This window comes from Papilio xuthus, unplaced genomic scaffold, assembly GCF_000836235.2.
Source record: "Papilio xuthus unplaced genomic scaffold, Pxut_1.1 DF829660.1, whole genome shotgun sequence".
Classification (NCBI taxonomy): domain Eukaryota; kingdom Metazoa; phylum Arthropoda; class Insecta; order Lepidoptera; family Papilionidae; genus Papilio; species Papilio xuthus.
This window is the reverse complement of record NW_013528989.1, coordinates 2,049,682-2,065,569: the sequence shown is the minus strand read 5'-3', so window position 1 is coordinate 2,065,569 and position 15,888 is coordinate 2,049,682. Positions and strand designations below refer to the sequence as shown.

Below are 15,888 nucleotides of genomic sequence, written 5' to 3'. Positions count from 1 at the left end.
AAGTTTTTATAATATGCTAGTTTTATGACAATATTATATAAGTTAAATATTTAGTCAAATTAAAATGCTACCCCAAGACAGAATTTCACAAAATCGAGTCCACTGCTAGTAATTAACTCTAGACACAGACAAATAGGCATAAAATAATTAAAAAAAAAACGTAAATCATGTGATATTTTTGAGATGAGGGCGTTAGTGAGCTGACATAAATAACGTACATACAAATGTCATTCCAGTAGAGTTCAAAGTGAATGTTACCCGATGTAATATTTGTTAGTGTTGCCTACTTCAGTAGTTTCTCTTCCTCGGGGTTGCCATCTTTGTCGTGGTTTTTGAACGTTGAGTTTGTATGCGGAGATGCTGATGTTGGTAGAAACTGGAAAAAATTATAAATATACGTAAATTTTTTTGAATTAATCGTTGGTTAGGTTTAAAAAATCTTTTTTTTATTCTTATAAAAACTAAAAATTTATTTTTAGTTTTTATAAGAATATGGGCTTGCAGATACGTAATTTAGTACAAAATATAAGAGAAATTTAAACAAACTTTAGCAAATCTATGAATTTCATATTTAAAATAAATATTTCGAAGCCCAGATATGATTTAAATTTTACTTTAAAAAGTTAATTGTCCCTTAAATATTTAAATAACACTTAATATTGAGTAAACAGTAATATAGAAGTTTCAAAAGGTTTTTTATATTAATAAATTAAAAAAAACCGCTTATAGCAACATTTAAAAGGTAAATAATTTTTAGTCGCTATAACCGATTTTATTAAGCAGTTTTTTTTAATAAACTAGTTTTTTTAAATACAAACCATATTTTAATTTCCATTAGGAACTTCCAATTTCTAAGCGGCATGTAAGAAATAATATAAATTTTATATTACATACAAATTCATACATACAAACAAATATACCAAGAATATCCTTTTTTTTTGTTATTTTTATACCAAAACTGGCTACTATTATAAATTTTTAGCCGACTTCAAAAAGGAGGTTATTAATTTGTCTTTTTTTTTGTATGTAAGGGAACGTACTTATACAATGTGACCCCATTAAGGTGGGGAGGGGGGGCGGAGTCATTAAAATACTACGGTCAGTCACATAAGCGGGGGGAGGCTCTATTTTAGTCACGTAGTCGTTATTTTTTTTTATAATACATAATTCACTAGTAATTTAAGAATGCATACAGTCTTATGCTATAAAGAAGAATATGAGCCAATTTTTTTTTTAATTTTTACCTGTGAAATGATTAAAAATAATTATTTTGAATTACTACGTAAATACTAAACAGGGAGGGTCTTGGTATGTACTACGAGTGGTCACCGAGGGGAGAGAGAGGGGTCGAAAAACAAAAAAATATAGGTCATGTAGTAAGAGCGTCGGTGGCTCAGTGGTCAAGCAGTTGACTTGCAATCAGCAGGTCCTGGGTTCGAATCCCGCCATGTACCAATGTGTTTTTCCATTTCCGATTTACATATGTACATTTATCCGACGTTCTTACGGTGAAGGAAAACATCGTAAAGCACATATCTAAGATGAAATTCAAAGATATATGTGAAGTCAACCCGCACTTGACCAGCGTGGTTGAATATGACATAGTCACATAACTTAGGGTAGGCTCCGAGCCCCTCAGTGGGGATGAGTATGGGTATGTTCCCTTACCGTGTAACTCCTTTATTTACTTAGTCTTTGTTATATATAATATTAATGTATATACATTATGTAGTCGTTAGTTGTTAAAAAAAAACTCAGCTCCTGGTGCTTCGATTTTGACAATTTTTTTTTTGGATCGAAAAGTTTTGCTTGCATATGTCTCATTTTTTTTTAATCCATACATTCCATACAAACGATAGTTATATAAAATATTTAATTACCTGTTTCGGTAGTTTCTCATTCTCCGGTATTTCTTCCATTTTATCGCCATCACGTAGCAACTGTAATAAGATTTTTTATAAATTAACTTTTGCCCGTAACTTTGTTTATGTTTAATTAAAAATCTTTTATTTAACTTTCAAGTTATAATATAGCGGTCACATGAAATCGCTGAAATAGCGAAGTGACAGCCCATAGACATACACAATTGCATATGCGTTGCCTAACTTTAATCCACGGAGGAGAGGATGCACAGAAAGAAAATATTTTCCCTTCCCATGTACCTCATCCGGAAAGTCCACTTCCACTTCCCATCCTTTCCTTATAAAGAAAAGGATGGGAAGGGAAAGAGGAGTAAATAAGTTCTCCGGGACGCACACTCATCAGACTGCACGTCTTCTGTATGGTCGTGGTATTTCACCGGACGAGTCGGGACTGTTCCACTGAAATACCACGAGCATACAGAAGACGTGCAGTCTGATGAGTGTGCGGCCCGGAGAACTTATTTACTCCTCTTTCTCTTCCCACACTTTTTCTTATAAGGAAATGATGGGAAGTGAAATATTGTCTTTCTTGCATCCCCTCCTCTGTCGATTTAAGGTAGACCGGTCGCTCGTTTGCCACCTTATGATATAAAGGTGTCTTGAGAGACAGACAGACAACAAAATGATGCTATAAGGGTTCCGTTTTTTTCCTATGAGGTACGGAACCCTAAAAACAGATATATGGTAACACTGACCTTATCAACTTCAGGTTCTATTTGTTCATTAGTGTTGCCCTTGTTGAGAGCTCCTTTTTCCATGAGAGTAGCGCGCTTCGCCGCCAAGTACATTGATCTGCGGAATACATCACGACTGTTACTTACAGGGGTAGGCAGAGATCATACACCTCACTTTATACATCTCGCTTTCTAGTGTTCTTAATTACATAATTTTCGTTACAAAGTCAAGTGTCAGATAGTAAGGGGATATAAACGTTATAGAATAAGGCTAGTGTTGTTCCAATACACCGGCACTGTCGGATTTTCTTCCTAACACTACATCATATCATCATCAGCTCGCTATACCTCCCCACCGAGGGGCTCGGAGCCTACCCTAAGTTATGTGACTGGGTCATAGTCAACCACGCTGTCCAAGTGCGGGTTGACTTCACACATATCTTTGAATTTCTTCTCAGATATGTGCAGCATCACGATGTTTTCCTTCAACGTAAAAACATACAATAAATGTACATATATAACACATTGGTACATGGCGGGATTCGAACCCAGGACCTGCAGATTGCAAGTCAAGTGCTTGACCACTGAGCCACCGACGCTCTAACACTACATATTAAATTCAATGTTGCCTTGGCTTCACTAGGAAGGATTGTATTTAAGGTACAAAGGACTTCCTTTACATGTAATTTCATTAATGTAAAATACGAAGCAAACTAAAATCCGTTGCGGGATTTGCCGTACGGCACGGGATAATGGACACGTACCTTTAATATCTAGTCTAGTTTAATCTTTTAGATTTAATTTAAATAAGAATCATTTGTCACGAATGGCTTTCGTTACAAAGTCAAGTGTCAAATATAAACTTTGATTGAATAATGCTAGTGTTGCGATACACCGGCACTGTCGGATTTTCTTCCTAACATTATTGTCAAGGTCAATAGCGCGAAGCGTCAATAGCCTAATGGTTAAGGGTACGGATTCCCGATCATGAGGTCTAGAGTTAGAATCCCGACATTCGACTATTGTAAACCATATCCTAGCACAAGTCTAGCTTAGTTGGAATAGTACTAGAAATATTAGTAAATTTACCAAAAAAATCTGCTATATTTGAAAAAAAATGTTTAATTTAGTTGTAAATATTATTCTATTCAGAAGAAAATTTTAGTGTAGTTATTATGTCGTATGGTCTATCAGACCATACAATATAATTCGGACAAAATTATATTTTACTAAAAGTTACTAGCTTAAACAAATGTAGTCTATGTGTTCTTCCAGACTATGTTCTATATGTATGTCAAATGTCAACAAAATCAGTTCAGCCGTTCTGGAGATATCTTCTTCCAAACAGACATCTAAATCAGTGTTTCCCAAACTTATTTTGTCTTCAGCCCACTTTGAGAATAAATATATTTTTAGCGACCCCATATTTTCACATATTTAAAAACCACTATAACTTCAAATTAAATTAATTAATTATTGTGACCTATATATGTATATTAATGGAGAATTGTAAAGGAAACTTTTACTATAACCCGCAACTTGAGACCTGCAGCAAGCACAAGAGGGAGTTATCGCACACTTTGGGAAATACTAAACATTCGCATCTATGTTTTTTTTTTTTTTAAATATTTGCAGATTTTTGTGTATTTACTAATATTTCTTGTACCATTTAAACTAAGCTCTAAACTTGTGATAGGATATAGTTTACGTAGAGAGTCTTATGGAGGGATTCGAACTCCCGACCTCGTGATCGGAAACCCGTACCCTTAACCACTAGGCTATTGGCGCTTTTAACGTACATCTAAACATTCGCATTTATATTAGTAATATTAACATACCTTTTTATAGTAAGATAGTATAATTCAGCAATAGCTCGCACTGAGTAGTCAGGCACGAAGGTATGACGCAGCATCATGTCCATGTTCAGGTTCTGCAGAGAACCCAACGTTGTCGGTGCTGGAGTCTCCGCTGTACAACATACATCATTAAATCTCCACTGAGGGTCTAATCTACCCTAAGTGTGACTGTCATAGTGAATGCTGCTCCAGTGCGTCACTTCACACATATATTTGATATTATAGTGCAGGAGACATTGGATGGTCGAATTTCATCCAATTCAACACTTTAAGACATTTTTTTTTTCAAATACTAGCTATCGCCCGCGATTCCGTCCGCGCGTAATAAATAAACATAATTATAAGCCTATGTGTTCTTCCAGACTATGTTCTATATATATTAAGCTGTTTATATGTAGAAAAAAAGGGTGTTTTTAAGGTTTTGTTGGCAATTATTGGTATTTTTCTCACATTTTAAACCTTCTCTAGACTTCCCCGAACATTTTAACACCAAGATAAGATATATCTGATCAGCCGTTATTGAGTTTTAGCGAGACAAACGAACACCAATTGATTTTTATATATATAGATAAAAAAATGCTAATTTTAGACATTATTAGTTACAATCCTTTGGTGCGAATGGTACGCTTTCGTTACAAAGTCAAGTGTCAGATGTAGTGAGGGGACATAAACGTTGATATTTTAGTAAAGCTAGTGTTGCGCCAATACACCGGCACTGCCGGATTTTCTTCCTAACAGTATGATCGTATAAAATGAATTCGATTAAAAACAACCATAAAAACTTTGATAGAATAGCTATAATAATTATTTTTCCTTAAAACATTGATAACGAAAGATCTCTGTTGGCTCTTAGACTATAAATTTCAATATACTCACCAACTCCAATGTTCTGTGTGAGAGCCTGAACTCCAAAGTATGTGAATGGTCCAGCTTCGAACACCAGATTCTCCCGACCTACTGTCACCTCCACACGACCTTCCAGTATCAATACGAAGTAATCCACCTATAAGACAAAGCAGAACATCAAATATCAGTGCAGCTTTAACATGTTCGCAGGAATAGTCCCGACTCGTCCGGTGAAATACCACGATCATACAGAAGACGTGCAGTCTGATGAGTGTGCGTCCCGGAGGACTTATCTACTCCTCTTTCCCTTCCCACCTATTTTCTTATAAGTAAAGGATGGGAAGTGGAAGTGGACTTTCCGAATGAGAGGATGCATGGAAAGGGAATATATTTTGTTTCCGTGCATCCTCTCCTCCGTCGATTAAAGGTAGGTAACGCATATGCAATTGCGTATGTCTATGGGCAACGGTCATTGGTACATGGCGGGATTTAAACCCAGGACATGCAGATTGCAAGTCATATGCTTGACTCCTGAGCCATAGAGGCTGTTTACGACTAAAACTAAGTAACTCACCGGTTTGCCTTCCTGGAAGACGTATCTCTTTGGATCATTCCTGTCTTCATCACCACGTAACTTGATGTGATGGATGACGTCCTGCTTCAGAAGACGACGGAGTACTGTCTCAGATATCATGTCAGCACGGAACGCGTCCACACCTACAAAAACATGTTTTTATACAATTTATCTATTATCACCGATTCTCGATAGTTCATAGTTGTTTGTTATGTACACTCCGACACTATAACATCCATTAAGTACAACATTAATCCTCATACAAAATTAATTGTATACTTTACAGGCAGTTGTCAAACTAATCTATCTTAAATAGGCACACTATAGTTACTCACTTGTGCTTAGAAACTGGAAGGTGGCGAGCACGAGCTGCGGGGAGACGTGTACACGATGCGGCTGATGACCAGCGAATGAAGCCAGATCCTGGAACTTGTTCAATGGACGAGCTAATCTCTTCTTAGTGCGATTATCACCTGCAACAAACAAGAATATTAAAATAGTGCCTGCGATCGAACGTCTAGATTCGCCAAAATGGCGAAGTGACCGTTGCCCATAGACACGCAATTACATATACGTTGCCTTTAATCGACGGAGGAGACGCACAGAAAGAGAATATTTTCCCTTCCCATACACCTCATCTGGAAAGTCCACTTCCACTTCCCATCCTTTCCTTATGAGAAAAAGTGTGGGAAGGGAAAGAGGAGTAAATAAGTCCTCCGGGACGCACACTCATCAGACTGCACGTCTTCTGTATGGTCGTGATATTTCACTGGACGAGTCGGGACTATTCCTGCGAACATGTTATAGCTCTCTCTACCACTGTTAAAATTTAAATTGATTTAGTTAACTTACTTATAACATCAGTTTCGTCTACAATTTCAGCTTGAATCATCTCTTCTATAACATCTTCTAATGTTACCAGTCCAACAGTCTCGTACACTGGGTCTCCGTCCCCTTCTTCAATACGTTGCACGAATGCCATATGACCTTTGTGACCTTCAACAAAAAGCCATAAAAATCAACATCAGCTCACTAAATCCCCACTGAGGGTCTCAGAGTCCACCCTAAGTGATGTGACTATGTGATAGTGAATGCTGGTCCAGTGCATCACTTCACACATATCTTTGACATTCACAGATATGTGCAGCATCAACATGTTTTCCTTCACACTAACAACATAGGATTAATGTAGGGCGGGATTCGAACCCTGCAGATTACAAGACAAGTGCTGAAACCCCTGAGCCACCGAGGCTGTAATATATGTTATACGAATGTTTTGATGTATGGAGTTACTCGTCCGTGCAAGGTAAATAAAACTTAATAAGTAGTCTATGTGTTCTTCCAGACTATGTTCTACATCTATGTCAAATTTCATCAAGATCTGTTAAGCCGTTCTGGAGATATCTTCTAACAAACATCCATCCATCTATCATATAGATGCAAAAGTTTAGATGTATTGATGTTTGTTAGAAGTTTCTAAAACAGCTTAATGGATCTTGATGAAATTTGGCACAGATGTAGAACATAATCTGGAAGAACACATAGACTACTAATTAAGTTTTTTTAAATCAACACGGAAGGAGTCACGGAAAGAATCTAGTCTTACTAATATTATAAATGCGAATGTTTAGATGTTTGTTACAAGGTATCTCCAGAACAGTCTTCATTGATGTAACTATAATTTGTCATAGATGTAGAACATATCTGGAAGAACACATAGGCTGATATGTGTTTTTTTAATTCAGTGCAAACGGAATCGCGGTCGACGGCTAGTTATACTTATATTTTTAAACAATAGTTTTTAGAGCAAACTCTATCGCTCTTGTTACATCCGGACGATCTGTTTATTTATATTATATTTGATATATGATACGCAAAAATATAGAGGTTCTGTTTGGTTAGGCATTAAGCCAGCTACACACCTTAATATTGAACCGTCCGAGTTTACAAAAACTGAAAGTGTGTAGTTGCCTTTATTGTTGGTAAAAATGAAGTGGTAACCACACTTAACAGTTTTTTTAACAAACGCACAGAATAAGACTCTTTCCTCTTCTTTCAAATTCACTTTCCATCTTATACAAAGGGCAAGGGCAAGACTTGAGTCTAATTTTAATTTTAAGTTCGTAGAGCGTCGGTGGCTCAGTGGTTTCAGCACTTGTAATCTGCAGGTTTTGGGTTCGAATCCCGCCATGTACTAATGTGTTTTTCCATTTCCGATTTACACATGTACATTTATCCTATGTTCTTACGGTGAAGGAAAACATCGTCATGCTCATATCTGAGAAGAAATTCAAAGACATGTGTGAAGTCAACCCGCACTTGGTCAGCATTGACTATGACCTAGTCACATAACTTAGGGTAGGCTCCGAGCTCGGTGGGGAGGTATAGTGAGCTGATGATGGTATGTTCGTATTGTGCTGACGTCACACGGTATGCGGTTGACGTTGCCAATAATATACTAAAGTGAGAGTGATGCGTCATTCGTGACGTCACATTGGCAACACACGAAACATAAATACTGTTGACCTAATAATTAAAAGAGAAAGTTTAATTTGATTATGAACAACGTATTGTCATTAGAAATAGGAATAAGTAGGCTAAAATTGTTTGAATACTTTAGTGTTTAATCAGAACTAACAAATATTTTTTTCTTTTTAAATCCCGTAAGGCACATTAACTGTTTATAACTAGCTGTAGCCAGCGACTCCGTTTGCACGGATAAAGATCTAGTAAATAAATAAAGCCTGTTACACGGGTGTGTAACTGTATAGTGTAGCTAACAGTGTAAGATTTTTTCAAATCGACTCAATACTTTAGGTCAATAATAGTTAAATTAAAAAAATAAAAAAAAAAACATTATAAGTAGTCTATGTGTTCTTCCAGGCTATGTTCTACATCTATGTCAAATTTCAGTGAGATTCTTTGAACCGTTCTGTAGATACCTTCTATCAAACATCCATCAAAACTTTCGCATTTGCAATATTACTAGCTGTCGCCCGCGTCTCCGTATTATAAAACCTTTTAATTAATAGCCTATATATGCAGGCGTATTACATGCAAACGTTCCAGAGATACCTTCTAACAAACATCCATCAAAACATTCGCATTTATAATATTTGTATAATAAAATAATAAAATTAGAAGTAACAACTCTATTACTTCTCTGTTCGATGTCTGAAAGAGATAGAGCTATAACTTTTAATATTATGTCTTACGTCAGACAGAGATAGCTATATTGCTTACCTTCTTTAAATTGCTTCAACATAATATCAAGTGTGATATCTTCAAAGACGAAGTTGCAAGGGTTCTGATAATATTGGCAGAGGGTCTTCAACGGCGTGTTGTCATCAGGGTCCACGAATGCCAGGTCTTTGATGAACAGGACCGTAACTATATTGCCCCTGTTACCCTCGTACACTGGGATACGAGAATAACCTGTGAAAAATATGTTACCTCTATAATGGACTGGCTATAAGATGTAGTTCTTGTGCCTATTTCATTGTCGCCATTTTGTATCTGATAGTACCAGTTTGGAGCAAATGCACTTTGTCTAACCCCGCACGTTTTTAGGAACGAAGTAAAAACTATTTCAAGCTATCGCCTATCCATTTATAGAGACCACGAGCACAAAGAAAACACGCCTTAAGTGACAGCTTACATCTACACTCTGATGAGTTTGTACTGGAAACATTACTCCAATTTCCCTTCCCATCCTTTCTTATAAGGAAAAGATGGGAAGGGAAGTGGATTTGATGTAGAAGACGCATAGGAATATTGTCTTTACGTTTTCTTCTTATCAAATAAAGGCAATGCATCTGCAATGGCGGATATACGCGATCGTTTCGCCATTTCAGCGAATATACAAAAGCAGACATCTTTCGTCTCTTTCAGATATTGAAATATATCAAAATGTATCTTTTTTTATATCTTTTGTCTCTTTTATGCACTTTTATAATCATTTTATCGAACACAGAACTCTTATCGTGGGTTTTTGAGGCCACTTTTAAAACATATTATTATCAGGCAAAGAAAATGCCAGGGATAACGATGTTTTATACAAGTTTTTGGTCTCAGAAACCAACAGTAAGACACAAAAACATTTTTACCAGATTTCACGATCTCTGACATGGTCTCGAAGTCAAGAACACTTGTTATGGGCAGCATATAACAATCTTTGAGCTTCGTCATCACATCTTTGACCGTCTTCTTGCGAAGGTCAAGAGCACCAGAGATGATGTTCACTTCTTCTTTATCCAAATCGTTGACATGGTTAGTTACCTGGTGGAAGAGTTGCAAAAAATTCAAGGTGAAAGCTATTTGCAAAAATCAGAAAGATTAGTAGCATCATCATCAGCTCTCAATACCCCATTGAGGGTATCGGAGTCTACCCTAAGTGATAGTGAATGCTGGTCCAGTGCGTCACTTCACACACATCTTTGACATTCACAGATATGTGCAGCATCAACATGTTTTCCTTCACACTAACATCGGATAAATGTACATTATGTGAATGTAAAAACACATTGGTACATTTGGGATTCGAACCCAAGATCTGCAGATTGCAAGTCAAGTGCTTAACCCCTAAACCACGTTCATTAACGAACATTTTTTTTTGAAATTTGAAAAGAGATTTAGTCTAAGAGTCAATGGGCAAATAAGTTTTTATCGATATCTTTTAACCTTGTTCGTTTGAAATGCGAATAATCCGTGCGAAATTGTCGACTGGAGACGATTTCGTGGATATTTTTATGCTGGGTTGGGGAGGTTAATTCGGTTATTGTCGGTCGGCGGTGTGCCAAAAGTGTCCAACGTCTCCTTATTGACGAGGAGTCATTTTCAAATAAGCTGGGTTTTTTTCATTAACGTCATAATCTGGTTAAATATATATATTAAGCCTTATTTACTTTTTAAATCTATCATTTTTAATAGTGTCTAGCTTTCGCCCGCGACTCTGTTCGCGCGGAAATAATGTGAATAATTTTCACCGTTTTTGCAACATTTCACACTGACTTAGCTCCTATTGGTCGCATCGTAATGTTATATAGCCTAAAGCCTTCCTCTATAAATGGACTATCCAACAAAAAAAAAATTCAAATCGGACCAGTAGTTCCTTTGATTAGCGCGTACAAACAAACTCTTCCGCTTTATTATATTAGTAAAGATTTAATTCTGACTACTACATAGTTCAAAGTTCACAATTTTTGTGCATATGCAATCTCGTAACCCCAAACTTAGGGTAGGCTCCGAGCATCTCAGTGGAGACGTATATTAAGCTGATGATAGATTATGTTACATACCTTGACTAACTCCTTTAGTCTTTCTCTGTTGTAGTGCGTGCCGATCTCTTCACCTAGGAAGTAGTCTAGGAGTTTGCTAGTGGGCCACGCTAAGGGAGCGCATATGCCCATCACAATCTGAAAATATACACGATATTAAAGAAAACCTTAAACAGATTAATAATCTACAATTTATTACAAATGATTGCCCATTTTATCCTATAAACGCTAAAGAGCACCACCGGCTGTGGGACTCCATAACTCGACAACCAGTGGTCAGGGCTACAGACAGGAACCTTCTCACTGCGTGCGGTTTCTAGGATAACTGCCTTTTGTATCGGGCCCCTAATCCAACCGTTTAGCGAGTGCTGCTTGAGATGTTGGTCGAAGCTCTTCGCTATCAGTCCATTTACCGATACGACTATCGGAATAATATTCGTCATGGTTATATTTAATTGATTCAAATTGATTACAATCTCACCTTCATAATCCAAATGCTCTTCGCCCCAATGAACAGTCCATGTCTTGCACAAATCGCTTGTGGTGTTATCTCGGCTATAAACACAATAGCCAAAGTCGAACCTATAACAGCCACCACGCCAGACGTCAAATCATCCAAAATAACAGTAAACGTACTGTTCACAGCGACATTACTTAATAAAATAGTACAGAGAAGATAGTTTCCATGAGCTCGTACAGGCATTATAGCTCTAGCGTACTTCCTTTCTTTTTCAGTTCCCGTATTAGCAATAATCTTAAGTTCAGTTCTATCTAACGCCATCAGACCAAGATTAAGACCGGAGAAGAGTGAAGCTAACATCAAGAGGATGACGATGAGGATCAAAGAAGCCCAGAGAGGCAGCAGTTTGTCGTGAACTGCTAGAATTTTCCATCTCTCGCTGCCTTGGTGGTAAAATGTACCATTGGCGTTTCTTGCACAAATATAGAAACTGTTGTCATCGGAAAGAGATGGTGCTATTATTTCGAAGAGTGCTGAATCTTCTGTGATCTCTTTAACCTGATAACAAAAAGATCTTATTAATATTATAAATGCGAATGTTTGGATGGATGTTTGTTAGAAGGTATCTTAAGAACGATTGCATGTATCTCGCTGAAATTTGGCACAGATGTAGAACGTATCCTAGAAGAACACATAGGGTACTAATTAGGTTTGTTTTTATGCCCGCGCGGACAGCTAGTTTTAAATAAATTTCTTTACTCATTCCTTTTCCTTAAATTAAATATTCCTAATTGTAGAAGAGTCCAAAAAGTAATAAGCTCCCAAAGCCTCATTTAAGTTATCTTTACCTTTCCACCTTCTTATAAGGAAAGGATGGAATGGAAAGTGGATTTGATGGAGGAGTGGACATATAGTATGGGGACATATTCTCTTCCTGTACGTCTCCTCCGCCTAGTAAAGGTAAGCAACGCATCTGCAATTGTTCATATGCATCTATGGGCTGCGGCCGTAAAAACTATTTAAGTAGCCATAATAGTCTAATGATTTAGGGTATACACATACGACCCTCTAGTTTTAGGTTCGACACTCGACTATTGTCTTGAACCATCTAGCATCTAGCTAACTAATGGTTCGTGATATAAAATTTGTGCAATTCGTTTATCAAATTAAACACTATCATCACAGATAGCTGCAGCATACTCCTTCACCGTACGAACTTCGGATAAATGTACACATGTAAGGAGAAACATATTGATTCATGGGATTCGAACCCAGGACATGCAGGTTGCAATTTAAGTGCTGAACCCCTCACACTGACACTCTCATAGTTGGAATGATTACAAGAAATATAATATATATAAGTTAATAATAATTGTTTACCTTATGATATCCTGGTAATAGGAATACACATTGTGTACCGTAATCAGCTGGGATATGTGTGAAAGCAATTTCCGTACTTTCAGTGAAACCTTCACCAAATAATCTAACAGTAAACAGATATTCCCTTAGTACACTTGGTATAGTATCCACTATTTTGGTTTTCTCTCCATCCTCAACTCTTAAACCCATAAGTTTTATATTACCATTGTTCATCGAGACTTTAGCTCCTAGACTATATTCTGATGCGTAAGTATCATCTGTCACCTTTTCTAAACTCTCCGTTGTATTATCTGTATCGTTAATTTGACGTTTAATTCTTATTTTATCTGGATTTTGATATGAAAATGTTTCTATAATGACATCGCTCTGTTCGACGCCATCTTTGTTAACTCCCAAATCATCTAAATATTTTACATCATCGAATACTTCCAGTTTAGAGGCTGTCAGCTTTTTGTCAACATCAATGTTGACTTCGTTGTCGTCATCGCTTTCGATTTCTGATCTGTAACAAAAGACAATCGTTAACTTTTATCTTAGTCATCATCAGCTCACTACTCACTTTTTTTTTTTTATATCATAAGGTGGCAAACGAGCGAGCGGCCACCTGAAATCGCTGAAGTAGCGAAATGACCGTCGCCCATAGACATATGCAATTGCATATGCGTTGCCTACCTTTAAACGACGGAGGAGAGGATGCACAGAAAGAAAATATTTTCCCTTCCCATGCATCCTCTCATCCGGAAAGTCCACTTCCACTTTTCATCCTTTCCTTATAAGAAAAAGAGTGGGAAGGGAAAAAGGACTAAATTGGCCTTCGGGACACACACTCATCAGACGAAACGCGGAATTGCTTCCACTTCACGCCTGTCTTCTGTGTGGTCGTGGTATTTCACCGTGCGAGCCGGGCCGATTCGTGCGAAGATGTTAAAGCGGGCTCTACCACTGTCGAAAGAAGAAGTAAAGAAGTTCCCATACTCAAGGAATTAAATTCCTTACCCACTTATATCGTACAACGAACTATTAAGAGCTATTTGGCATAGATGGGTGAAGAAATGGGTAGGAAATTAACATCCTTGGATGTATACAGTTTCGTAAACATTAACCAGTGAAAATTTTCCATCAACAAGTTAAAATCTTTATAACACTCAAGAGAATCATAAAAATGTAATATTTAATGCATTTTAAACATTTTCAATGGGTTATTAATTTACTATGTTTATAACTAGCAGGCGCCCGTACGTTTATAAAAATCAATAGCTGTTCGTTAGTCTCGCTAAAACTCGAGAACGGCTGAACGGATTTATCTTATCTTGGTCTTCGTTCTTGTTCTAATGTTCGTGGAGGTATAGGGAAGGTTTGAAAGGTGAGAAAAGTTCTAATAATTGCCGGGAAAACCCTAAAAACAGCCCTTTTCTTTTTCCCATATACATGTCTGAACGGATCACACTGAAATTTTGCATAGTAAAACATAGTCTGGAAGAACACATACGCTTATAATTACGCGCGGGCGGAGTCGCGGGTGACAGCTAGTAATATAAAAAAGAACATCTTGACATAATTAGTCTTAACAAAACAATTGTCAATCATAAGTGCTTACTAGAAACAATAAGGTCAGTACTTGACCGAGTACTAAGCGTACTTGACAATTAATATAGTACGTACGATTAGATACTAATGTAGGGTACATAAATAGATGTGGGCCTACCAGTTTACATTGGAGATGACATTCAAAAAGGAGTCCTGACTGAAATGAGCTGAAACTGTTGCGTTTACCCTACTCGAGTGGGATCTTACTAATATTATAAATGCGAATGTTTCTATGTTTGTTAGAAGGTATCTCCGGAACAGCTGTATAGATCTTGTTGAAATTTGTCATACATGTAGAACATAGTCTGGAAGAATACATAGACTAGTTATTTTTTTAATTCCGCGCAGACGGAGTTATTATAATGAAAAATCTATTACTTTAAAAAAAAGTGTAAGTAAAAGTGGGCTTGAAAAATAGTAACAAATAAAATTACTTATTTCTATACATAATGAAAAAGTTAAATCCGTGAGTAGTCTTTTGGTAAATAGGTCAAACCTCTTAAATGTATAGTACATCTCACGAAATAAGGAGTGCCGCGTTTAACTTCCATCGGCCATTAAGTAAAATGGACTCGGCAATTTCAGTTATAAATTACGTCAGTTTTTCCAGCTCACTGACACGCAATGAACATTCCGTCCGAACGGAATAAAAAAAAACTTAATAAGAAGCCTGTGTTCTTCTAGACTATGTTCTACATCAGTGCTAAATTTTAAAGATCCGTTGATCCGTTCTGGAGATACCTTCTAACAAACATCCATCTAAACCAGTCTTTCCCAAAGTGGGCGATAACGTCCCCTTGTGGGCGCTGCAGGTCTCAAGTTGCGGGTTATAGTAAAAGTTACGTTTACAATTCTCCATTAATATACATATATTGGTCACAATAATTAATTAATTTATTTTGAAGTTATAGTGGTTTTTTAATATGTGAAAATATGGGGGGCGCTAAAAAATATTTATTCTCAAAGTTGGCAGTAGACAAAATAAGTTTGGGAACCACTGATCTAAACATTCGCATTTCTATTCACGAATAAAATTCGTTGTTAAAATTTCCCGCGCGAATTTTTTTTGGCATCTATCTTTTTTCATAATTAGAAAAGGCAAAGGTACTGTCGCGAATATGCCACGTCTTTGGCAGAATTAATTCTGCACTGAACACCGTAAAAGAAAAAATACGAATCGAATGACATTTTTTTTAAATAGGTCAAACTAAACCGTTACAAAACATCAGAATAACGATTTTTTTTTATAATCGAAGACTTACGTCAACGCAGGATAATAACCTCTGTATATCTGAAACATTTGAATAATTTTG

General features: G+C 36.8%; 1 protein-coding gene across 1 annotated transcript in view; it reads right to left on the bottom strand.

Annotated features, from left to right (window-relative positions):
* Positions 1-63: 63 nt before the first annotated feature.
* LOC106115975 (metal transporter CNNM4) overlaps positions 64-15,888 on the bottom strand; it is a 30,098-nt gene continuing 14,273 nt past the window's right edge. Inside the window, exons 2-14 of the mRNA XM_013309670.1 lie at positions 12,989-13,490; positions 11,630-12,166; positions 11,170-11,286; positions 9,979-10,150; positions 9,116-9,307; positions 6,725-6,868; positions 6,208-6,345; positions 5,873-6,015; positions 5,329-5,455; positions 4,435-4,564; positions 2,618-2,714; positions 1,881-1,940; positions 64-376 (exon numbers count right to left, since the gene is read on the bottom strand). Coding sequence (XP_013165124.1) covers positions 284-376; positions 1,881-1,940; positions 2,618-2,714; positions 4,435-4,564; positions 5,329-5,455; positions 5,873-6,015; positions 6,208-6,345; positions 6,725-6,868; positions 9,116-9,307; positions 9,979-10,150; positions 11,170-11,286; positions 11,630-12,166; positions 12,989-13,490 — 2,452 coding nt within the window. The 3' untranslated portion in view covers positions 64-283. The remainder of the gene's footprint in view (positions 377-1,880; positions 1,941-2,617; positions 2,715-4,434; positions 4,565-5,328; positions 5,456-5,872; positions 6,016-6,207; positions 6,346-6,724; positions 6,869-9,115; positions 9,308-9,978; positions 10,151-11,169; positions 11,287-11,629; positions 12,167-12,988; positions 13,491-15,888) is intronic.